The 26,658-nt window shown below is 35.1% G+C and overlaps 1 protein-coding gene across 1 annotated transcript; it reads right to left on the reverse strand.

The window, feature by feature from the left end:
* Positions 1-3,251: 3,251 nt before the first annotated feature.
* On the reverse strand, positions 3,252-11,309 carry LOC146140848 (b(0,+)-type amino acid transporter 1-like). Its single transcript, XM_083391966.1, has 6 exons — positions 11,070-11,309; positions 7,996-8,525; positions 6,832-6,979; positions 5,467-5,654; positions 4,852-5,058; positions 3,252-4,482 (listed from the first exon to the last, which is right to left on the reverse strand). Exons 1-6 carry the CDS (start codon positions 11,245-11,247, stop codon positions 4,246-4,248), a joined length of 1,488 nt encoding a protein of 495 aa, XP_083248092.1. The 5' UTR covers positions 11,248-11,309; the 3' UTR covers positions 3,252-4,245.
* Between the last annotated feature and the right edge of the window lie 15,349 nt (positions 11,310-26,658).

Here is a 26,658-nt window from a genome sequence, read left to right on the forward strand (position 1 = left end):
AATAGGAATTGGGATAATTGCAAATAACAAGCGATAAAACACTGTAAATGCTGTTCAATACATTTGTCTACGGAAGATATAATACAGTTAACATGCCATTGAATATAAATCAAAGCTATAATTTTTTTTTAATTGAACGACGAATTTATCAAAAAAAAATGAACGATATTTTTAAAAGCTGACTATAGTTATTTTTTTTTATTTTGTAATCGATTTACGTGCATTTTTAGTTTAGTCTTGAAACAATTTTGACCTAACGTGTAAATTTTGACAAAACTTCGACTTTTTTGACATGTAAAAAAATTATCGCCCTATAGTAATAATACTAGAGATATGCTAAACGGGTTTTGGGCAGCATTTTATTAATCGATAAGAGAAATTCCATATGTCATGACAGTAAACAAATTAAAATACATTTGTTGATTTCCCGCACCCAATAATCGGATTTTTAGTCAGTATGATATTAGTAGGCCTATGCAATAAAGTGGAAAATAAGACACGTTTTACTTTTGATCAGCATTGCTTTTCGGGTCTAAACAGTTGTGAAAATGCCCTAAAAAGGACGCCACGCATCTATTTGTATCGTTAACAGAAGCAGAGTTAATATAATGTTATCAATAAAAACCTGAACCTACCACAGTTTCTTTTACAGGCATGTTGGAAAGAGCGAAGTAGGCTTCAACAAACCACAAGTAAATGTCAAAGGTCGCTTTTAAGGCTGGTTCGTCAAAGCAGGGAAATACCCGTCGTGCGCTAGCCGGTTGCATCTGGGTCGTTCCAATTACTCTGTATAAAATATCTGCTAAATAAGGTAACACTTACTAACCGGACGTTCACAAATATACTTTTAGGAGCTAACTATAAGTATTTCCACACAGGGGACACAACTTTATTATCATAGATCAGGTTCGGATCCATAGGATTATTTTTTGGAATGGCTATATTATTTTTTTCGAAATAACGTCAACAAGATACGTCATAACGCGACGTCACAAAGTTTATAGAAATGTGACCGAATAAACAAAAAACCTGAAGAACCCACACTGCAGTTCGTTTATTTTGACAAAGTTTTGGGCTTTAAAAGGTGGAACGTTCTATACAAAGGTTACAAAGACCCCCATTTGTTTATCGATTCGCGCGAAGCGAAAAATCGCCTTTAAAAAGGTTGCCAAGTAAGCTCAAGACGCCTTCCGGCAAAATCCATTTTATTAAAATTGGCAAAGACAAATAAAACGTAATTAGAATTTGCTAAATGGTCCAAAACCTTTTTTGGGGGATTGACACACTCATCTTTCCCCGCCAAAAAGTCGAGGCTTCGCAGTGTATCATTTAAGGGAAAACCGGAAACTATTATAAACTAAATCGTCATAGCGAAAGGAGCGAAACCCGAGCAAAAAAACCGTACTAACTGTTTTTTTTAGTGTTGTTGAATTTAAACCGGTCGTGTATGTGACGCCTTGTTATTTACCGTTCTTGTCGAATATAAATAGAAAGAGTCGTAGTTTTGCGACCCCCAAATACCCGAGTCTTGTGACACTCCATAAAACGCTTTGCGATCAAACACTCGATGAAACTTTTTTCTTACAAACACATGCAAAGGAATTGCTTCGATCGGCAACATCGGAATGCCGGCAGTGAGATTTTAATGGAATTGCTCAAGACAAGGATAGACAAAAGCCCCGCTAAGTACTGTTGCACACATGGCACTTAAGTCCACGTTTTCTATTTCATGTTGTTGTGTAACGTTTGAAATAATTCTGGTACAATATATGTACATGTGAAACGACATATACTTTTTAGTAAAAAAGAGGATTTGCTAGAAGTGAGATTCAGATAAAATCCGCTGAGTCAGCAAACACCTACTACCTCCGAGGATGCTGAGTCATAAAATGAACTCGGGTAATTAGGTTCGTTTTAACTTTAGTTGCAAACTGCATCAAATTCCTCGCGGATTTTATTTGTTTTTTCAGGATCGACAGGAGTTTCAGACCATGTGTATAAAAAGTGATTATTTGCGGTTAAAACACAGTAGAATTGTGGCTTTCGGTCGCTAACTGGTTGGCTACCCCGTTTTAGTTGATTTGTAGATTGCCTAAGCACCACCTTCATATAGCATAAATTATTTAAACAAAGCATATAGGCAATATGCGCATGTTTCGCGTTGAATGCTTGATGTTAAAATGTTGTATATCCACATTATTTCGGTTACTTAAATGGGTGCAATACAGGCTGTCGAGTCAAAGCTGGGTTCAACAATCAACGGAGAGTTGGACTCAGGTTTAGTTGTTCGGCCGGAATCCATACTCGAGTTGTTTCTACCGACTTCGTAGCCCTGCTTACACGCGATAAACATTTGGCATACCATTTGGAAAGGTAATTAGCTTTGCAGTTTTGCGACGTGTTAAGCTATATCGGTCTCGAAGCCCTCGTTTAAATTGGCCACGCTTCTAAATATCGTAAACCGCATATTTTCAGATAAATTTATTGATAAACAGATTTATAATGTCCATAAACTTAATGCCAGCTCTTATTTGTCTATTGCATTTTCAAATTTAGAATATTTATAAAATCAAAAAACTTTTACACAGAATAAATGTTGATTAGTAAATTGAACTTGCCAGCTTAGGTTTTACATCATTTAAAATATTGTTACCGCATCATGAAGATCAAGCATACGCCGTTTCTAAATAAATCCCGCCTGACATTTGTTAATACGGTATTTTACGTCGTCGTCAAGCTTGCTGGTAAGATAATTACGTAAAGCACTGATTGTACCAAAATTAAACAATTTATATAGCCACGTTACTTATCCATAACTTATCCATTTGTTTTACCAACTATTGATTTAGCGATTTAAATCCCAATTTTTTTTAAGCCTTGAATGTTTTTTCTAACGTTAACGACATATATATATGACAGGTATCAATTGATCTCAAACATACTGAGAAGACTTCGTTGTTATTCAAATAACATTTAACGTAAAACAACCTATAACGTATAAGCATTAGCTACGACTAGAAGTAAGCTGGGTGAAATAGTCCTAAAAAATGTATCAAACGCCGCAGACAGGAAACAAATTGTATTAAGCACCAATCACTGAAATAAACTGGACTATTTTTAGTTTGTTTGCCATTCTGTTAGGGGCTCGGTTTTCGCGAACCCCGATCTATAATTGTATTGTAATCGAACGATTGATTTTAACTATTAGGAAAATGTTGTTCAACTTGCTATTCAATCTTCTAAACCAGGGGTCGGCAACCTATTTTGCACTGCGGACCGGTTTAAATCTAAAATTTTGGCCTTAAAAAACAACAAATGCTCAGTAAAGGAAATTTATTACAATTTTTTCAATAAACTAATTAAAATGCACACGTTGTTTTTAAAAAAATTCCTGCCTGAGCATAAAAATAATAATTTATTTTTGCACTGTTTGCAAGATTTGATTCTATTGCACTTTAGGGTGAACACGGTTAAGCATAAAAAAACATGATATTTTGTCCCTTTTTCGATATACTGTACATACGAGGAGTTAGATTGTACAATCAAAAAATGCATTTTAGGATGTTGTAAAAGTGTTCTATATGCCCACAGCACACTGTTTTGTTATGCACCTTACGAGTGCTTAAAACTAATTGTGATTTTTCATATACTAATCAACCATGGAGTATATTTAAACGAAAGTCAATGTGATTTGGATATAAAAATACTTTCAATAGTTTTTTATTTTACCTATAGCTTTTTTCCGTTTTTTATGTACGGTTTGAGTTTAAACCAAAATTTTAATTTGGCAACCCTGCTACGGACCGGTAACGAACTTCTCGCGGACCGGCACCGGTCCGCGGACTGGCAGTTGCCGACCACTGTTCTAAACAACGTGAAACTCAACTGCGAAAAATACGAAAAAAACGATTGATATATGATCTAATTGTAACGAGTGTTACTTTTTTCTATTAATTCACCCATATAGTCTTAGGATCCCGGACCGGTGTTATTTTCTAAAGGTTATAAAATAAATCAAAATAGCGCAAACACTAATGTACATTAAAATGCTCGTTCGGGTATTTGTCTTTTTTTCCCAAGATCATTGTGGCTAATAAAGAGTTTAGTGCATCACTTACAACGAGTGTAATTTATGAGTAAAAACATTGGTAGGCAAAATATGTGGCCAATTCGGGTATCGTAGCATTCAATCACAAGAATTGTGGCAGACACATTTTTTCAGTAAAATTTGAAACGCCACGAAAGTCATTCTATCTTAACCCAGTCGACCGGTGCGACTTGAAAAATTTTCTGCATAACAGCAGTGACCCATGATAAGTTGGGCCGCAATATCTTCTTTTGCACAAAAATTTGGAAGAGCACCGAGCCTAAAATGAAAAACGCAACAGCGTACAGATAAAGGAAGTGCGGGTTCAGAATAAATTGAAGAATGACGAACGTAATTGAAATAATAACGACCAGCACCGGAACTATAAGAAACACCTGAAAACAAAATGGAGCAGCTTTAATATATACAAAATGTTATATAAAAAAGTTGCAAAATGTAAACGACTCAAACAGCTTATCTGTAATAATATCAAAGTTATAATTAGTGCCTTCTCACTACGTTAAAAATGAATAGAGAGTTATTGGAAACGTTCAAAATGATACCTACTTCTGTATGGGCTTATTACGTCTTACGGCGTTCTTATTACGTCTTACTACAACCTGTAACCATTATGCTCCAAAGCTTATCTCTAGATATACCCATATTAAAAGTTATTTTTGTTAGTTCGTTTATATTAGTTTTTTTTTGCTCAACATTACTGTTTGACCTTGTTTGTGACAACACAATAAATGAGCTGCGTTTACCTTGAATGGTCGTTCCAGGTCCGGTCGAGTTATGCGCAGAACGATAACAGCAGCTGCGCTCATTCCGTAAAAAGTCCAATTCACAAAACCGTAGGCGTCCATCAATGCGTCGATGTTTCCAAAGAAAGTTACGACAGTGATCATTGCAGCGTTAAGCATTAGGCCGGTAGTCGGCGTATTGTTGGAAATGTGAAACATTCCAAAAATCTAAAAAAAAATGGGAATCAAACTTCGTAACTCACGCGTTTAAATGCTAATCAAGATAAACAAATATGTGCATTTGTTATAATTATAAAGCAATTGAATGGCATGTATAGTGTCGTAATTAACAAGTTGAGCGTTCACCAAACAGCAAGTCCGGTCCTTTGTGTCATTTGCGAATAAAAATGTAAACTGTAAAAACATGTGAACTGCGAAAAACTGTTTTGCACTTTTTAATTTTAATAAAAAAGGACAACTAAAATATATATACATATTATATAATTAATATTTTAATGCATTAGCGTTAAGTACTAAAGGTAATCTGTTTTAAGGATTTAGGCAGAGTATTCAAATGTCATTGAATTGAGTTATATTATAACATTAAAGATTGGTGTGTATTTTTTGTAGCCATACCTTCGGTAAATGGCCACGTCTCGAAGCAGCGTAAGTGACTCTGCCATAACTAAGCACTGACCCGTTGTTGGATCCGGCCAAGCATAAGCAGATTGTAAAGGGAACGAACCAGTAAACGTCCCCAAAAACTTTGTACGAGAAAGTCGAAGCCACAGTCGAAGACTTGATCATTTCATCCGGTGTAAGGACTAAAACAGCAAATTTGGCCACAGAGTATAAGATTAGGTTCATGGCTAAAAAAGTTGGGGCTCTTTTTTGAATTGGCAAGGCAAGCAAAGGTAAGAAACAAAGCAGAAACCAAGTTATACAAATTAACCGTAAAATGGAACAATTCTTCTTTTTAAACCGTATAAAGTTTGTAGAACAGACTATCGTACTGATTTTTTTTTAATTTTATTATCAAAATAAAACATAAATTTTAAAATTGCATAATTGATGACATTCAAAACATTTTTCAACCAACATTCTTTTTTAGGCCTGTAGACCTAGAAGAAAAAAACTTAAACCCAATAAATGCAATTTAATATTTTTTTGTTGATTCATCACGGGAAAGCTGTCCGAACTAGAAAAATGTTACCTTAAAAATATAGTGTCTTTTAAGACCTAGTAATGATGTTTTTATTCGTTATAGTTTACAAAAGATTAGTCCCATTTAAAAAATGTACTGAGTATAATACATAAGTCTTTTGGACCAAAATAATGGAATACGTCATTAACAAAAACGCTACATGTGATCAATTTATCGATCCCTGGAATAACAAATAAACTACTGTGGTTAGCAACACTATACCAATACACGGCAACTCTAACTCCACAACACCTGTAAACTGCAATTTGTAACATATTTTTAATCAAAGCAACCGAAATGAATTTAGACCATAACATGTGAATTTTGACAAAACAAGTCAGCAACGAATCGACCTACAGTATAGTTATAATATTGCCGTAATATTTGCTTCACATTGAATGCTTTTCTCTATATTTTACATTTAGCTAACATAATATGAGGCTATACTGATACCTCCGATGCTACATTGCAAATTTTACGAAATTTATTGCATTTTTTTGCTGACGGTGCCTTCATGGCCTCATAACTTTGACTATTCGATTTGGTCCTTGTGCTTTTTCCCTAGTATATTGTTTCACGTGATATCGATGTCTATCCGCATTTTGAATTTTTCGACATTCATTGGGGGACTTTTTTAGTTCTGGCACGCTTCCCACTTATGAATCAACAAAAAAACAATTTGCTTAACATTTTCATCTCCTTGTTTAATATCCTGTTTTGAATTTCAGAACGTCGTATTGTCCCCTAAAACGCATATCTCAAATCAGAAACTAGTTTAGCATATACAAAAGTCTTACCACATAAATATGCAGTGTTGAGCAAAAGATAGGATACGGTGACAATGGTAAGAGAGGAAAGCGTGATTTTCAGCATGTTCTTTTTGGCGTCTTTAACTTCTTCGGTTAAAAAGCAAATTGCCGTCCAGCCATCGTATGACCACATCACCTAACATGTATGACATAATTTAGTATTTTAGTCATTTCGAAAAAAACACATTTATCATAAAAAGGTATTTGTTGGTCCGTTAAACGTAGTTTATTTGAGTAACATACCACACAATACTGCATTTCTACAAATATCTTACAAGAAGTATACAAAACTAAAACTAAAGTATGAATTGTGGTAATTTCAATTTAAGTTTTAATATAACTTATCGTTTATTATTATACACCGCAAAACTAGGTTAAAAATATTAAAAAATTATTGTAGGTGATTTATGTGAGTTTCTATTAGCTTGAACATATGTTTTGCGGTCTTGCAACATCTTTAGCCGTTAGTAATTACTTAAGGAATACTAAATTAACACAATCAGTACCCCAGTGGGTTTTAAACATTCGTGCATTTCATAGGCGCCGGTTACCACGCTATTTACCTCGCCACTCTGCGTATGACGACTAGCATGTGATATTACTCGTTTATTGTGTAGATAATGAAATTATTAGGATAGAAATTCGATATAGGAATTGGTATAGCGTATTTGTCGCTATGTATTGCTGCCGTTTTGAAGATATATTCTATGATAAGGGAAAATGTTATTTAAAAGTCTTTGATTATAGTTGTTGATTGTTAGTCCATATAATGTATGTAATTTATTGTAATGCGCAAGCTCGTTTTTGTTGTCAATAATTAATAATGGTATTTACGTTTCTTGGTATTTTTGAGAATCAGGCAGATAGTCTTACTGCGGCAGAACATTAGCGCTAAGATATAAATAACCAGAACTCACGCTAAATTGTTATTTACGGTATATAAGGTCGTAAAATTGGTACCCGAGTATCGTAAAAATATGGTAAACGTAGATGTAAATTCCTGTCTTTAACTTGTTGCATAAATGGAAAGTAAAACCTGCTTGAACGATATACGCCAGGGGTAGAACTGGACACGAGACATTGCCGATATTAAGTTCGTTTTGGCTCGCGACTGGAAAAAGGTTGACCCTAATTTACGCAACATACTATAACCTGATAAAACCCAGAAGAGAGTTGCAGGAAAGAAATTCCGGACAGCTTTTCCGAGTCAAACGCGTTGTTGAAGTTTTCTTTTGCCACGTCACCACCCTGGGCAAGGAAAATGCAAGCTCCGGTTATCACTGCAAACATGGCGACGAACTTTGAAGCCGTAAACACGGTTTGCAGTCGAAGAGAGGCCTTAATACTGAAGCAGTTAAGGTAGGCCACTGCGTATGTTGAAAACAGTGCAGTAAGTTTTACTGAAATGTCTGACAGCTCACAGCTGGACCCCAACACTCCTTCCCAGGCGTAACGTGCTAAAAGCAAATTGTTAAGTGTCTGTGCAGTAGGGACGAATGTGTTCATCCACGGTACTAGGAAACCAATCGGTTCTCCATAGGCGATGTTAAAGTACACGAAATCGCCTCCTGATTCTGGTATGGCCGTGCAAAGCTCGCTGTAGCAAAGACTTGACAGGAAAGCTATAATTCCACCAGATACCCAAATAAGAAGACTGAAGCCGACACTTCCATTTGCGGCCTCTGCAAAACATATCGACTTAACTTTATAAGCCATTAAGACTCTCAAAGCCAGCATATCTAAATCGGAGTTTATGACACCATGATATTAACACTAATAACCAGTGCTGCAATGACTTGACTTAAGTGCACTTAAGTCCCTGTTTTCAAATGGCCCGACTCGACTTAAGTCATTAGGGCAAAATGACTTGACTTGTCTTAAGTCTTTTGGGCAAATGACTTGACTTGACTAAAGTCTTTTGGACAAATAAATTGGGTTGAAAGGAAAAGTATTTTTTTTTATAATATTTTTATTTTAGCTTTTCAGGCACGAAAACTTCATTAAACGTCTTGTTTCTCCTTCTATATTTTTAAAACATGCAATGGCAGTTATATCGCTTTCTAAATCAAAGTGAGATGCATAACCAGGATACAACATTTTGGTTTCCCTTTAGGAAATAGGCTACAACACAAATGTACAATTAAGAACTTGCCGGAGAAATAGTATCCGTGTCGTACCTGATAAATTAATTATTGATTTGAAAGTATATTGTTGGACTTGACAGACCGAAGTTTAAACAAACATTGTAATACAGGGGTGAGCAATAAATTTATTGTTTGCAGCGCCCGCATGACAAGGATAAAATGTTGTGGCGGGACGGCTAAAAATTAGGATCACAAAAACACACAATATTATCTATTACTAAGACTCTATAAATCAAGTAAGCTTATAGGAAACCTGATATTACATTGGCAGTCCGCAAATGTGAAACTGAAGTAGATTGGAAAGAAACAGAGGGCGTCGTCCGAAGCGCGAAAATATTGCTGCAATTTATTCCAAAATGAATGTTTTATTTAGATTTGGATCGAAACGTGACGCATTTGGCACAAACAAAATTTTTGCACATTGCTCGATATATTGATATTTATCAAGTCGTTGGTGTCGTTGACTCAACAGCCGGAAGGTTGCACAGAGAATACCTCAAAAGTTCGGCTAAGTCACAAAAAACTGCACTGCGTTTAACTTATTTAGGTTTTATGATGCAGATGTTTAATTACAAGAGATACAATCGCCATATCGCAAAGATAGCGCCATAAATCGAGCTAAACAGGAAAATAACATTGAGTAAATTAGGTTGGGAAAAATGTAAATCATGATGTTAAAAGTGATTGAAAAAGGCCGTTATAGTAAGTTGGCGTATTGTAAAGACGGAGTGCATTTGATTAAAGCGCAGCAAATACATTCAAAAATATCAAGTTGTTTATCAATCGACCATTGGTCTAAAACAGAGCCACTGTAAGGAGGCTATATTATTTACATATTTTAAACAGGCAAAAGTAGAACTTATAGTCATGACTAGATCCGCACCTGGTAAAAGTGGTTTATATGTATGTATACTTTACCCAAACAAATAAAAAACGTCCCTTGTGTTTACTTATGAGCCTCATAGACTTCATGATAAACATTTTTTTCAATAGTAAACATTTTTTTGAGATATGATGCCAAAAGTAGCGCAGTGAAATAATGTTTCAAGGAAAATAGGTTGCGGGCCGGATTAAATTGTAATTGGCCCGCAGGCCGTATTCAGCCCAGGACGAAAACTACAAATGTCAAACTTTGATTCTGCGTAAATTTGAAAAAGAAAATAAATCTTTTAACATAATGGACGTTTTATTTTTATTCAGAATATTCCACAGAAAAAGAATGTTAATCGAGTATTATTTATCATCCTGATGGCTAAAAGTATAACCAGCAAATATTTATGTCATTATATATAATTTTATAGTTGAGCTATCCATTTATTAAAATCAAATTATAAATGCTAGTGTTTAAATACACAGCAAATCCAAAAGATCGGGTGTGCAATTCACATGATTTACAGAAGACAACGGTGACGCGGCGTAACGCTGTACTGCAAACAGAATACTATGAAAAGGGTGTAATAACCTTATTTTGTTTAAGCATTTCAGCAAGTTTTCACTTGTTCTATCGCAATACAAATGCTTGTGTAGTATCGTGCAAGCTGTTAAGGGCAAACTATTTCTCAAAACATTTCAGCAACTCTAAAATATTTTGCAAGCTCTACTGACAGGTTCGTATCTACACAAATGTTACACCTGTATAGCTTTTAGACCAGTTGTTCTTGAACTTTTTTTAACGCGGACGCATAAAAAATGTTTTGGTTCGCATGGACCAGAGTCGGTATGGAATATTTTGAGATAACATCATACATTGACGTAAAAAAAAACAAATAACGGACCAAGAAATATGAAACTGAAATAAGTCTAAATGCATTCTAGGAGAACATGCAAAAGCGTTTTTTTTGTTACGCTTTAAATACTGTTTTAATAAGGCCTTTATGGACCCCTTAAGACTAGTCCACGTACCCGAAAGGGGTTCACTGTCCCCAAATTAATAACACCTGTTTTAGACGTTCTAACTAACCGAAATCGAATGATCAACTTGGGATTTTCGTACACGCAAGGCCATGCTAAAATAGCAGTTGTACACACTTGCTTAAAAATGTTTTGAGATATCCAGCACTACAAGGACGATTACTTACTTACTTAAGACTCCGTTAGGAGATAAGAATATTCCAGATCCGACAATAATACCAGCTGTAACGACAATACCATTGAATACTCCGATTGTTCGCTTGATACGAAATTTTTCAGTTTCACCGCCGTCTGTGTCCAAATCTGTACACGACTTTTCTGTTGGACCGCTTTTTGGAGCTCCATCCATTGTTACTGATCATTTACCAGCGTTAAATTTACGCTATACCTTATACGTTCCGATCAAGCCTCTGTCTACTGATGAGCACAAGATTGTAAACAAACATCAGCGAACTATAAGCTGACGAGGCAAACATCGCAAGCCAGCAAGTCTGTCAGCTGTACACCATAACGTCAGCATATACTTATAATGGGTGGCTTAATGACAAAATGCCGCCGCGCCGATGTACAACAACTGTAGTGTAAGAGGAGATTCGCCAAAACCACTCGTTAAGCTATTTGTTTGCTTTTGCTTAAGGCCACAGACGCACTTTACGGGTTTAATGCCGCAAAAGAGTTTTTGCTAAGCTCATCCACATTGGCATTATACTAGTTATCATCACTCTGAGTTCAACCTTAGATTGTTATTGCGCGCTAGCCTACATATCAAACTAAACTACGTTATTTAATAAGCCAAAGATCCCACAATAGTTTTCCAGGCATCGCATTAAGGATTTGTTTCTGCAATGTATTTTCGTCAACTTTTTACCAAATGCTGTTTTGTAATATAAATTTAACATTAAAGCGAACAAGACCTATATTTTGCAAAACTGTAGTTCTAGAACATAGAGAAACATCGTTTCGCTCCCCCAAAGTAGTCATAGGCAGTAAAACAGGCACAATACTTTTTATAGTTATTATTGCACATGGAAATGTCCTTATTGCCTGCGGGCCATGTTGTGAAGTTCAGGAAACGCTAAATTAAACAGCAATTGAAGCGAATATTTAATTTTGCTAAATAATAAAATGTTTCACCGTTAATATTTTCCTCACTTTTCTTAATCTGCCTGTAACACAAGTAATTCATTTTGCCTATTATTCGCTGCACCTTCCTCAAATACTATTCTTACGCTGCTAAACCACGTTTGCAGCTACAATTTTGCTTTTTGCAAGCTGCTCGTTCATGTTCTTTTCTCAACCAGAAACAAATAAGTACAATTTAACGGACATATCACGCTATTTTGACTATATCGTCTCAGAAAGATACAACAAATCCGCTTTTAATAATCACGTGGGCGTTTGTGCTGCAAAAAATGGTGTTTGTTGAATAACAACCAACTACTACAAACTGTTTTACTCCTGTGATAATGGCAGGGGTTGAAATTCGCTCTGTTGAATTAGCGCCCTTCAAGAAAAGACAGCTAACCTACTTTTAGTTGCGAATAGTTGTGGGTAGTAGTTTGCTAAGAGCAATTACGTTCAACAGCTTCGACCAAAGTAAGGGGAAGAAACCAAATCGAACCAAATCGACCTAGATTGCCTTTGAATTGCTATTGGCGAGTACAGCCGTGTAAATAATGAAAAGTTCCTGATTGACATATTTGCGCACGATACAACTGTAGTACGGAAGGTTCAAACCGGGTCGAAAACTTCCCCCTTAACTTATGGCTTAGATGCGAAACGTGTTTAATAACGGCGAGGTATTTGGGTAATGATCGAAACATATATTAGATAAATTGAATTTACGTAGATAATGCGTACCACCATGTTATTATATTTAGGCCAGCTAACATGTTTAAAAACCAAATATTATCATTCTCTTAAAATGGTTTAACACCTATGATTAGCTATACTTTTGCCCACTTTTACCCGGTAAATTTTTACCATGCCTTGGTCCGTGTAATCACTATTAAAACACAATTTAAATCTGTAGTTTCGAGCAATATGCAAAACACTTTTATGTGCCTAATGCGCAACCTATTTAATCGAAAGTATTGGTTAAGGCAACATGCACGACAGGTGCTAACAAAGAAGTCCACGTTACCACCAAATTTCGCATTTAAATTTACAGCGGTAAAATATGTTGTTTTGTAGCAGCAATAAGTTATTTTCCAAGAAAAATGATCGAAAAAGATATTTGATAAATAGAATTTACGTAGATAATTCGTACGGCAATGTTATTGAATTTTGGAGAGGTAACTGTTGTTTTGGGCAAAATGCAAAACTCTTTTATGAGCCTAATACGCCACCTTTAAATCGAAAAAAAATTGCCAATTGAATTTCAATAAACGCAGTGTTTTTATAATATGGGCCGAAAATTTATTTTCGGGACATATCTTTTTTATGGTTTTTATGGTTTTTATGGTTTTTATGGTTTTTATGGTTTTTATGGTTTTGATGGTTTTCATGGTTTTTATGGTTTTTATGGTTTTTATGGTTTTTATGGTTTTTATGGTTTTTATGGTATGTTTCAGACCGATTTTTTTCCAGAGCATTATAGAAAAAGTATACATCGTAGAACTTTCAAATTTTCAGACATGGCGTAGAGTGGTATGAATGTGCTATGTAGAGGTTATGAGGCTGCACCCCTAGGCACCTCCAACGTCCTGCGCGTGCAACGTTTTTGTTCGAAGTGGCTTGCCTAGTAAAACTAGGCGCATGCGACTTGCCTTTTATAAAGAGGCCTCTCTAAGTAAAAAAACCTATTGCTCTTACAACACAAAATATTTTATCACCGCAAATTTAAATGCGAATCCTGGAGGCAGTGTACACATCTCTGTTAGCACCTGTTGTAATTGTTGAACCATTCAAACATATCAACACCCGGCCTAAACAAACATAGTTATACAAGGGCCGCAACAACAAAAAGCTTAAGTTTAACGTATTATTAGCGACGACGTTACCAAGATACGTCATAACATGGCGTCATAAATAAATAAATATTGCGTTTATTGGATTAAAATTGGCAAAACTTTCAATATAAAAGGTGGCTTATTAGGCACATAATCGTGTTGCATAGTGCTCAAAACTATAGATTTAAACTCTGTTCAACAGTGATTGCTCAGACCAAGGCATGGTAAAAATATAGGCAGTAAAAGTTGGAAAAAGTATAGCAAACCATAGACGTTAAATAATTTAGAGAGAATGAAAATATTTGCTTTTTAAACATGCTAGCTGACCAAAATGTAACAACATGGCCGTAAGCATTATCTACGCAAATTTTTATTGATTAAATATATGTTTCGATCATTTCCCAAAATCTACGCATATTTGAACCTCTTTCGCTTCAAAGCCAAGTTAAGGGGAGAAATTTTCGGCCCATATCTGTTTTTGCTTGCAGAAACAAGTTAAGGAAAATAAAAAAACAAAATATAAAATATATAATATAAAATACAAAATACAAAATATTAAAATAAAAAGTACAAAAAAAAAAATGAAATCAATTGAAAAAAAAAATAAATAAATAAAATAAAAATTGAAAATAAACACAAAGCCCTTAAAATATACCCCCTGACAAAATATACAACTTTGAAAACTGATATGGCCGCAAAATGTAAAAGGTGTAATAGCATATGGTGGAATATTTTTCAACCATGTTTTATGGCTAAATGAACTACATGACACCCCTATGAGTGGATTGCTTAATATGTTCCTTATTTTAGTTACATAAATTGGCGGAATACAGGCTTTACAGTCGCAGCCAGACTCGGAACTCAGGAGTCGGATTAGGGTTTTATTTTTAACCGACTCCGCAGCCCTGATGTCTTCACAGACATTAACAACAACATGTGGGTTGTATATTCTAATTTAGAGAAAGAAGAATGTTAGGCATGAATTTAAAGGTAACAAAAACTTAAAAAATTCATGCTTAACAATCCCTTTTCTATAAATTAGAATATACAATCCACAATTTGTTGTTAATGTCTGTGAAGACAAACAACAAACGTTTTAAAATCTACAAATTTTCCAAGAATTATATGCAAATTTATTCTCGAAAGGGCAAAAAGCCAAATCAACTTTCCGGCGGCCACGTAGAAAATGTGAATCGCTTAATAAGAAGTGGTTTATTATTGTCCGCGTGTGATTATAACCTGCTGGTAAACAATTTATTCGTAAATTGTCAAAATTTTCGACTGAAACCAGTGATGGTATTTTCGTATTTATTTTTGTCATTCATTCGGAAATATTGCTGCGTAAGATAAAGCTGCTCATATTGGTCACTTTAGGCTGACTATGTTTTCATTATTGTAAAATATACAAGATTTCCGTACACATACTTCAGACTATGGTCGGCGGTCATTCTGGGCATTACATTGAAAGTTTTAGGTATATTTACGTCATTGTGGATATGGACGAAGTCGTGTTGACTCAAGTTTTATACCCAACAAACGCATCATTATGCGAACGCTTTTCTTAAATATAATTAGACCCATTTACCAACGCGTCACACACAAAGCTCTGTAACAAAACCTTGAGTCGCGCTAAATGTGGCAGACACAACAGCACAGGATCACACTGGTTCGAACCGCAGCAACCTTTATTTACATGAAGTGGTGTGAAGACTGAAACATACACCCGTAGAAGCTACATTGACTAGAGACGACCTTTCGTGAATAAAGCACGTATTTGTATTTGCTAAACAACCTCTGAATTCGTGAAGCTGAATGCCCTTCATCCAATGGTATCACAAAATAGTACAGGGGCAACATTTTCAAGTCACGGGCCAAATCCAAACTTAAAATGTCTCGGTGGGCCATAATGAATTAAACGAATTATTTTGTTGTAAAAAACATTTAGGCTTTTTAATATAATAACAGTTAATAAGGGGCGAACTAGAATTGTTTTGCGATCGGTCTAATTACATTTAAGAAACTTAAGCTAAACTTAAGCGTTCGCGACTTAAGCTAATTACACAACAAACTAAATAAAAACAAAATCAATGGTGCGCAATGTATACACTGTAAACTGATAAGGTTGATTTTAAAGGAAGGTGGAATGGCAAGTTTTCGCCCCTAAAAGGTATTTAATCGTGATTTATACCCCAGCTTTAGTTGTACGAAAGGTGGAAATTTATTTTTACACCCCAACGCTAGGTTAGAAATTTTTTTACACCTTAAAAGGTGATTTTAAAGGGGTGGTGTTTTCCTAAAATACCTCTGTCACTGATTTAACGTTAGGTTAGATTTAGTTTTCCAGCTTTATCTTACGCAGCAATATTTCCGAATGAATGACAATAATAAATACGAATATGAACAACACAACAACAGATCTAACCGTACGCTAACTTGTGAATTTAGTTTAAAAGCATCAAAACTCACAACGTTAAAACTTAAAGTTTGCAAATAAAGTTATTTGCTGTTTAAAGATAAATAGAAAATCTTTTGCGCGAATTAAAGTTAAGAACACAACTTGCTCCTGTTTAGACAAACTTCTAATATAAATAATAAATAAAGATAAAGCGTATTCTAAAGCAAACTACATTTAGTATAATTAAAGCGAGTTTACAACAAATCGTAAATTATTCTTGTCTTAGCTGAACGTAGTAAACTCAATTAACTTCAATTAAACCAACATGCATGCGAGTTAGGCTTTGACTTGTGATGCCCCTCACCCCGAACCCCCGACCAAATCGTAAATATGACCCGCCTTCAGCATACACCCCCTTCTAGTTAGCATCTTACTTTTCGAACAAAGAAATCGAGCGCTCAGAATAAACGCGCCGCGCGTCTGTTGATGTCACTCGCCACCGAATAAATCTTTTCGCGAGAAATCAACAATTTGATCGCTGTTGCGCTTTATGGCTGTGCTTGGCTGCTACACAACGACCCACACAAAGCATTTGTTGAGGGAGGGCAAATATATTGTAGGACTATCCAGGTGAAATATCGGGTTTCTCTTTGTCACAGTAAAGTTGTCGTTGGGCTGTGCTTGACTGTTACACAACAACCCGCATCATTCCACCAGGCGAACTCGTTGGCTTGTTGTTAAAAAATATTCCAAAGTTGACAGAGGAACAGAAATGCTCTGCTATAGTGGCTTGTATTACTGCACTTTTGCCACTATGAAATCCACCACGCATATATACATCAAGGTTAAACAATATTAACTGTTTAATAAATTAAATTCGCAAAACTGCTAACTGCTGACGTTTCTCATTAGGTTTTAAGAATTTAAATCAATAAATAAATTGTGCAATAATTGCTTTATTAAAGCCACTAATTTTCCAAATATAGACATTATGAAAAGTCAAAGAGTAACAAGCACTTGAAAACGTTGTTTCAAAGCGAGATAATTTTTTTTTATGCTTAACGCTGTCTTTGTACAGTGCATTAAAAGGTCATTTTGTTTGGTTGTTTTAACTTCATATAACAAACGTGGCATATTGCTGTATATCTTTGCATATTTGCTGTAGGCTATATCCGGTTTCAAGCAAGCTTTAAAGTTGTCATTATTCAACCAATTCGGGTTGAAAAGGTTAAGGATAAAAACTTGTATTTTCGTGGTGTCACCACTACAACATCCTCAAAGTTTGCTATATCCGACTATGACATCAATTGAACTGTTAAGTACAATAAAACGGTACGGTCTATTGTAACTAACCCTGTGGGTCCTAGCGTGGGATTGCAAGAAATTCCCTAGAGGCAAACTTTTTGAAAAGTGAGTTTTCATTAGACCTGCACACTCTTTCCTCTCACTTCCCTCTACCCCCTTTAGCATCTTTGGTTGGCATGCGGTGACTACATAGGCCTACACCCTACAGGTTTCGTGCAGAAGGGAAGCTGTAGGAATTTCTAGACAAAGCCCGCTGCCTGACACTGACAGTCATCAGTATAACAACTTGTTGTTAACAAGAATCGAGCCATCGACAAGCACCTAACATTAGCAGGCTTTTCACATTTGGTTTAAAAAGAAAAATTTTCGCATTCAGTTATCATTTTTAACAATGGTAGGCGTGAAATAACATAAAGTGGCGCTGGTCTAGAATCCTACCACAACGAACATTATTTGGGTTAGGGTGCAGGTTAGTGTTTTGGGTTAGGGTGGGTCAAGTATTACACCCAAACACTAACCAGCACCCTAACCCAAACATTGTGCGTTGATTTAATAATTGTGGTAGGATTCCAGACCAGCGCCCATAAAGTATATTACTCTATTTCAAGGTTATAAAAAAACACTAGATTATTCAAGAAAACCACTCTAGACCACTAGATTATTTCAAAAACCACTAGATCTAGTGGAAAACCACTAGGAGTGGCAGCCCTGGTCTAGTGTGAATCAACCTTAAGCGTCCTGGGTAACATTGACAACACGTCAGCTTACTCACTTGCGACAACTTGTGTTAGAAGGTAACCTACATTAACAATTAATCTCAAAATGCACATTTGACTCTTTCGGTCGTAATTTTTCAACTTTGCATTTGGTTATGATTGAGAAAATTTGCCGTTAACGCAGCCGACGCGTTATGGGTAAACTGGACGCCAGACGCTAGACCAGTGGCGTAATCGAAATTTTTTGGGGGGCAACAAGTTGTTTGTTTAGCTTTTGTCATTGTATTGCTTGCCGTAAGGAACACAAATAACAATGCTAGCTAACCGTTTCGAGTTGCAACTGATTGAACGCAATACTCAAAAAACATTCAAAGAGCAAAATATGTCTAAAAGTAGTAAAACTACATGAATGTATTACAAACGTAATATTAACTACATCGTTTGTGACGTAACAGTGCATAACTATTGAAGGTGTGGCATGCCTGTGATCAACTGTTGTGGTACTGCTCATAAATGCTAAAAAACAAATTATTAAGAGTAAAATATTGATAAATTTTGGGGGAGCATGGCCCCTGAGGCCCCCTGGCTATCCCTATGCGCTAGACGGCCTTTGCCCTGTGAAACGTCGTTGGCTAGGGTCTATTAAAAATGATGAGTACTGAATAAAATATTTGGTTGTAGACGTGGTTGCGGTTGTTCTATATTTTGTCAGGGGATTATTTTCAGGGACTTATTTTTATAGGTGGTTTAATAATTGGGTCATTATACATAAGGTTATTTACCAGGTTAATTTTTGTAATATTATATATTACACTTTGGTTTATTCGTTTTACGGTTTATAAAAAAAAAACTGTTAGTTGTTCTAAATTCGAATTAAGAACAACTAACAGTTTTTCTTATAAATCAACATTTTGTATTAATTTGCCATAAAACCACCCGATTGTTGGGTTGTTAACCAATGACAAGGGGCTCGTAGTATCATTTTTATGGTTTACTAGCGATTTGATTTACATAAATAGCATATTTGCGAACATTACAAAAGGGAGATATATTGCTAGATATTACTGTCGCTAGGTAGGCGTAGAGAGCTTCAAATAACAACGACTTCACTTAAGTGCACTTAAGTAACTGTTTTTAAATGACTTGACTTGACTTAAGTCATTTGGGCAAAATTACTTGACTTGACTCAAGTCTTTTGGACAAATGACTTGACTTGACTTAAGTCTTTTGAACAAATGACTTGGGTTGAAATAAAGCATTTCTTCAAGTATTTTTTTTTAAATATTTTTGCACAAAAAACAAATTGCTTGCCATATGTTCTGTTTTCCTTATTTTTAGGTCAGTTATTGTTCATAATCATGCGAGTGTAAAAATTCTAATAGTTTAACGTTTTATTTTTATGACAAGGACATGACTTGAAGTTGACTTGCTCTAATTATGACTTGACTGGGACTTGACTTGCGCAACTGATGACTTGGACTGGGACTTGACTTGTTATTTATGAAAAATTTGAAAATACTTGACTTGGACTTAAGTTATTTTACAAATAACTCGACTGGGACTTAAATCATTTTCAAATAACTTGTTTACAACACTGTGGCCACCCTAGTAAATCCTATTCCACGACAGATTTTGTTTTGTTTAGTTGTAAATACAAAATCATTTATCATCTTCATTGTATAAATAGAAGATTGCTTTAACCATTACAGTCACAATTTTTTGCGGAGTTTCGATAATAACATTTCCTTAAACTTTGAGATTTTAGTCTAGAATTCATTAGACTAATTTTTACCATATTTCGTATTTGTTTATTCAGATAAAAAAATAAATTGCGCATACAATTTCAAGGTGACGTTACACATTCCGATGTACTGGTTATACTGGGAAATCTAAAGGCTTTTTGAAACATATTAAACAGTTTTCATAATTGCATATATAACATCCGATGGCCAGGGAGACGTTTAGGTTTTGTCTGTATTTGTTTAGCATACTGACTTTTGGCGTTTAAAAGAAAAATACAACGCTTTGAGGTACCCTGTTTCGCTGCAATCAAAGTGCCCCTTTGTCACTTTTTAGCGTGAGGCAGCTTTCACAAATTTTCCTTTTAACCTATTATGGCTCTTCAAATTATAGTCCAAAAAGCTGTACACAATGTTAAAATTGTATACTACACACTTATAATTGATCTTATCCAATATTCGACTTTTCACATAACTTATGCAAAGCTGTTTCAATGTTAATCCTAGTAACGAAGATTGTAATGTTTCTTTGAAGTGTGTGTTTTGGTTAAAAGGTAAAATATTTTGCTCTGTATATTTATAAAACATTTAGTGCAGGTTTTACTTGTAAGATTGCGGCAAACTCGTTTTTTTAAACAAAATCTTTGGCTTAACCCGTTAGATAGGTTCTGTTTCGTTGGGAGTTGTTTATTACAGGGGCTGATTTCTACCAGGTTTCGTCGTTAAACCTGTTGGTGCCTAACGAAATTTCCAAGACCACAAAAAAATTGTGGCGTTATATTTAAAGACTGATTTCGTTTTATAATTGCCCATATTTTGGTTTGATTATTACTAATTTGGTTTGATTATTATGTTTCGCTATTCATTACGTATTTTCGTTCCCATGAGGTGCATTGGAGGTCACTAGAACCACATCACTGCAGTTTGTACGCGACAATAAAGAGAAATTATATTGCGTTACGCGGTGTCTGTTTAGTGCGGCCAGGCATCAGTTTCAAGATAATACAGCCAACCAAAGATTATTTTACAACAGAGCAGTAGAAACTACTTCCCCAGACTGCAACTGCTTTGTGCGCCCAACTGTTTTCCTACAATCCTAAGACCGCAATTGACATATTATTGTGACATTAAATTTGAAAAAATGATTTTTCAATTGAAAATCGTTTTTTAAACGTTTAAACCAAACTGGGCAAGTTTGTTACAAAGGGCCACAAGAGATACAATGTTGACTTTTGTAAATCTTATAGAATTGCGCAACGATTCCATTAAAACGAGCTAAATCATATTTATGTTAGCTTTTAGTGTAGAATCCATAGCATACCTTAGACGCTGTAGAACGTGTTTTTCAGAGTGACGTTACGTTTTTAAAGAATTGATTATATTATGGTTTGCCTACTGCATTAATGATAAAAATAAAAATACACAAATCTAAAGGCTTATAAAAACATAATGGACAGCTTTCATAATGCATATATCAGCCGATGGCAGGGAATATGTTTAGGTTTTGGCTGTAAATATTGACATAATTGTGTCTGGCGTTTCAAAGCAGAATGTACTCCTTTGGAGGAATCTGTTTCGCTGCTTAAACAGTGCCCCTTTGTCGCGTATTAACGCTAGACAGTCGGTATAACCGGGGTCGTTTTAACCAGATCCTTTTTAGGAAATATTGCCATCGCTAAGTAGGAGTACAGAGCTAAACCAATTTTACGATGACGTCTATTTTGTTTCCAATTTATAACCCCAGCTGAAGGCCCGGGGGTAAATAGACTTCTAAACCCTTAAAGGCACATCTACAAATAAGCCTCCATGTTGTATGGACATTTGAAGTCTCTCCAAATTATAGTTTTCCTTTAAAACTCTGGACAAAAAACGGTCTGAAACAAACCAAAAAAAAAACAACCATAAAAGAATTCGAGCAAAAACAAGATATGTCCCGAAAATAAATTTTCGGCCCGTATAATTCATTGACAGTAACCAGTGATGCTAACCGGTTCGCTGACCTCATAAACACAAGTTTTGGGCATTATGCGGTGTCTCTGGTTATTGCTACAATTTCAATCTCTATTGTGGCAAGAGCTCATCTGATGACAACCGCTAAGACTTATTGCTGGGATCAAAAGTTGTATTGAATATGCTAGATGTCGTACAAGAACCACAATCATATAGTGTCTTCTTTGACAACTTATTTACCGGATACGAGTTACTGGTTCATCTTCGCGAACTCGGTTTTCAAGCCACTGGAACTGTGCGCGAGAACAGGCTAAATGTCCTTTAATGGAAGCAAAAGAAATGAAAAAACAAAAAAGAGGTACATACAGCTTTAGATTTGACACCAATGAATAAATTCTCTTCGTAAGATGGTTGGATAATACATGCGTAAATATTGGAACTAATTATGATACAGTGGAACCTCTTCAAAAAGTGAAACGTTGACTGAAGGAACGTAAAGCAAAAGATTCAGTTTGTCAACCTGTGTTTAAAAATAACAGTGCATATATGGAAGGTGTGGATAAGCATGATTAAAATATGCAACGACAATCAGAGCTAAAAAGTGGTATTGGCCTATATTTATTCGAATTGTGGACATGGCAGTTGTGAATGCCCATATCATATATAACTTGATAAATAACAACGGAGAAGATACAGCCACCGAAATGGATTTGCTTTCATTTAGAAGAGAAATTGCCCAATTTTACTTGAAAATTCCTACAAACAGGCAACAACCAGGTAAAAAACGCAACTGTTCAGCACCTTCAAAAATCCCTCAAGATGTTCGTTTTGACTGCAAAGGACACATTATTATGAAACGAGTCGAGCAAAGGCGATGCCAGAATAAGCCATGCACTGCTAGGCCCAGGACATATTGTTCAAAATGCACAGTCACTCTATGTGTAGATTGTTTCTTTACTTATCATAAGTACAATGGTTAAAGATATGTGATATATATTATAATTACAACGGACCAACATTACTATCATTATTTCATATTATTTATTTTATATAACTAAATCTATCCTCTGAAAATACAAATATCCTCTTTGCGCCATGTATATTTTTAGTCATTTATGTCTTCATTTTCTTGACAAACAAAGTGTTTACAGTTATGTATTGTTGTTGACTAAATCCATCTCATAGAATAAGTATTATGAGTCCTAGAAGTTGAGACAGTGTTATGAGGTACACTAGGGTTATTGCAACTGTATCATCCCAGTGATCTCATGTGAGATCACCCTATATCTCGCTTATTTCTGTTTAAAATGAATTTTTGATCATCCCATCGTGTTTCTAAGGTTGTTTTATACCATCCATTAAAGTTTCATTAAAAAAAATTGGTTATAGAATTATGGGAGGTAATGGGTTAGATAAACAAAACTAGTTGGAAAAAAAGTTTTTTAGCTCTCTAGTGCCTGGTTTATTAAGGTAAGACATTATTTAATACATGAACAGTTTTACTGTTTAGTAAAACTATACGTAAAAACCAAGAAATATGTTTATAAAGATTTGTTTTTTGTTGACTACCAATGTTCGTTTTATAAGGCTTTTTAATAGGTTTTCTAAGTTCTTTTTTTGAATAGTCTACAGCAGTGTTTCCCAACTTTTTTGTATTAGCGCTCCTATTGGCTCAGATTATTTTCCACGTTACAACAAACCAGAAAATAGATTCAAATTGCTAGATTGGGAGGTGGCATAATAATTTTAAATATGACGTTGAAAAGTAACGCCATAAAACAAGCAACTTAAATCAAGTTTTAATACATTCAGCGAATTGAACAACTTTCTCGTATAGAAAAAATAGTTTAAATAGTCAAGCATTTGCGAACTGAAACATATGCTAGCAAAAAAAACAAACAATTACCAAGGAGAACGTTTATTTATATTTATTCTAAATTGGTAAAAATAGATTTGTTTAGGGAGCATGACCTGTAATTTATTGTTGATGATAATTTCGGATTAACATGTAACAAACTAAGTATAATACCTAGAGGCAAATAAAGACTAATAGGCCTATCTTGGGAATCTAGTTAAATCCAAGTGGAGCTTAAGTCGTAGAACTATAGTTAAACGTTTTTGTATTTTAAGCCATTTGAAATTGAAAAACTATAACTTTAACAGGTATATAAAAAGATCATAAGCCACCTTCGTATAGTTGTTGATTTTTTAAATCATTATAGCCTGATTAAATTTTTTCAGGTAATTTCAACCCAAAACCAGCTGTAATAACATTGGCCCCGACTCTGCAGTAACAGACCAATGAGATCACGCCAAACAGTTTCGCTAAAAACTATATTCACAGTGTCTTGTTTTATCTATACCTATTTTTTGGCAGAATAATACAAAAATAAATAGGGGAAAACTGGAACCTATGATCAGGCTGTACCAACGCGTTGCTGTAGAGCAGATCAGTGGTTCTAAACCGGGGTGCCGGAGAGGAATTTACATTTTTTTATTATTACCAGTAAGCCTTTTGGTACAACTTTTTGTGTTCGCTTATATAGTACAATAAACAAAATATTACAATATTGTTTAAAGTTATTTTTATTGCCCCAGTTTCGTTTATTTTAGCATTACAGTACAACAATTAAAAAAAAATAGAGTAGGATAATATATTCAATTATAGTCTTTAGTTTTGGTTTTAAGGAATATTAACATTACACAATTTGTTACCTGTTTAGTGGATAGGGTTCGGTGAGCACAAACTTAGTGTTTAATATTGTTCATTTAAAAAAGGATAGCACCAGATTATGCAGCTTTGTAATCTGTTGAAATTAAATATAATAATAACCTTTATTCTTTTACAACCAGTTATCCAATCAAGTTTAAACTGAATAAAGATATATATATTTAAGCTGTTTACAAGATGATACCTAATTCTATACATGGGCTTTGATATTCATTTAACTACAACCTCCAGCAGTTAAGCTCCAAACTTTTGTTATCAGCTATTAGGGAGAAATAATAAGAAGCACTCTAGGTAAAAATTACTTTTCGCAAACGTACATTGAAAATGACAAAAAGTATCTATTTCAAACAGGGCTGCGGAGTCGGTTAAAAATAACCCGAGTCCGACTCCGGTTAAATGTGGCTTTTCGTCGAGTCCCGAGTCCGGCCCTGACTAGACAACCTGCATTCCGCCAATTTACGTAACCCAAATAACGTGGATATTCAGCTATCCACTTATTGGGGTTTCGAATAATTCATTCACTCATAATACATGGTTGGAAAATATTCCACCACATGCTATTCCACCTTTACAATTTTCAGTTGGCGGTCATATTAGTTTACTGCGCATATCAAACTCGGGACTCGGGTAGTTTTACATAGTCTTACTCGAATCCCGAGTCCGACTCCAGCAAAACAAACCGACTCCTCGAGGCCGACTCCGCAGTCCTGATTTCAAACCTGTACAATATGCTTCCTAGTTCTGTGTGGATTTTTTATTTTCTCTAAATCAAGCCACTATACTTTTAGAGTCTATAATTTATTTCCTGAAATTTATTCAGAATAAGTAATAACTCAACAACTCTTTTCAAGACAAAGTAAAAATTTATAAATATTTTATTCACATAAAACAAAACGTTTACTTTGTAATACACACTTTGAAATATAAATATAACAAATCAGTGCAAAGAGGTAATTTAATAAAATTATAAAAAGCATTTGTAATATATTGGTCGATAAATTGTGTGCTTGCAGACGCTGTTAACCAGGTACTACACAAAGAATACAATACTGAAGTGGCCTCTGGTGTCAATAAAGAACTTTATTTATTCTTTAGATTGATTGATTCTTACCATGTTTAACCAATTAAATTTTAAATCAACATTACTTTGTTTTGATTGCCTGAGTTTGCATACAAGGTGTACGAAGAAGTAGGAAAATAATGACACTTTTAACAAAAAGTGATTACTTAAGGCAGGGTGTTCCAAAACTAGGGATGCTCAAAATAGAATTTCGAATCCTTCCCATCTGGATTCAAATCCAATTCTGTCGTTTATTTCGGGTAATTGGAACCGATATAATTTAATGTTTTACCGCCGATTGTCGCGCCTAATTGCACAAACGCGTGTGGTAAGTTGGCCTGTCGCCGCGGCGACCAATTTATAGTGCTTGCTTTAAAGTTAACCTGGTAGTGCAGTGTCAGCGTTTTTTCGGGCGACCAGTTACCGCGTCTCGCGATAACGTTCGTCTAATAATTAAGTGTCAATCAAGCGTTATTGGGCGAGCGGCTGACGTGTAATGTCTAGTGTGGAGTTCGCAAATTCCCTAAATGCGTTAAAGTTGAGAGTAACATAGCGTTGCAAAACGTGCTGGCCGTCCACAAAATGCGCTATGGGGTTACTTAAGGTCAACTTTATGCCAATATTCAGTGAAGTTATGCAGTTATGCACAACGTAATTGTCAAGAATTCGTTATGTCAATAATAACTTTGTATTCCTTGCAGTACATCATTTGACTGCATAACAGATCATGTTAGTCAAAAGAAGCACTAAGACGCAACAATGCTTTCAAAAACTGGACCGAATGCCTTAAGACTTCTGTGTGCAGTGTTGCATTTTCTCACTATTGGCAAAAATATAAGTTTTGGACACAACCTGGACAGTTGACATATTACAGTTTACAGAACGGCTTCAGATGACAGTTGTTAAGAATGCT

The sequence above is a fragment of the Ascidiella aspersa genome, chromosome 6, assembly GCF_963924565.1.
Source record: "Ascidiella aspersa chromosome 6, kaAscAspe10.2, whole genome shotgun sequence".
In the NCBI taxonomy this organism is placed as follows: domain Eukaryota; kingdom Metazoa; phylum Chordata; class Ascidiacea; order Phlebobranchia; family Ascidiidae; genus Ascidiella; species Ascidiella aspersa.

Bases quoted from the DNA above. Each gene is read 5' to 3' on its own strand.
- LOC146140848 (XM_083391966.1), bottom strand. From the start codon at position 11,247: ATGGATGGAGCTCCAAAAAGCGGTCCAACAGAAAAGTCGTGTACAGAT. The intron at 6,980-7,995 runs GTTATAGTATGT...CATACATGTTAG, and splicing joins TCTCTTCTGGGTTTTATCAG to GTGATGTGGTCATACGATGG. The intron at 4,483-4,851 runs GTAAACGCAGCT...TTTTGTTTTCAG, and splicing joins ACCTGGAACGACCATTCAAG to GTGTTTCTTATAGTTCCGGT.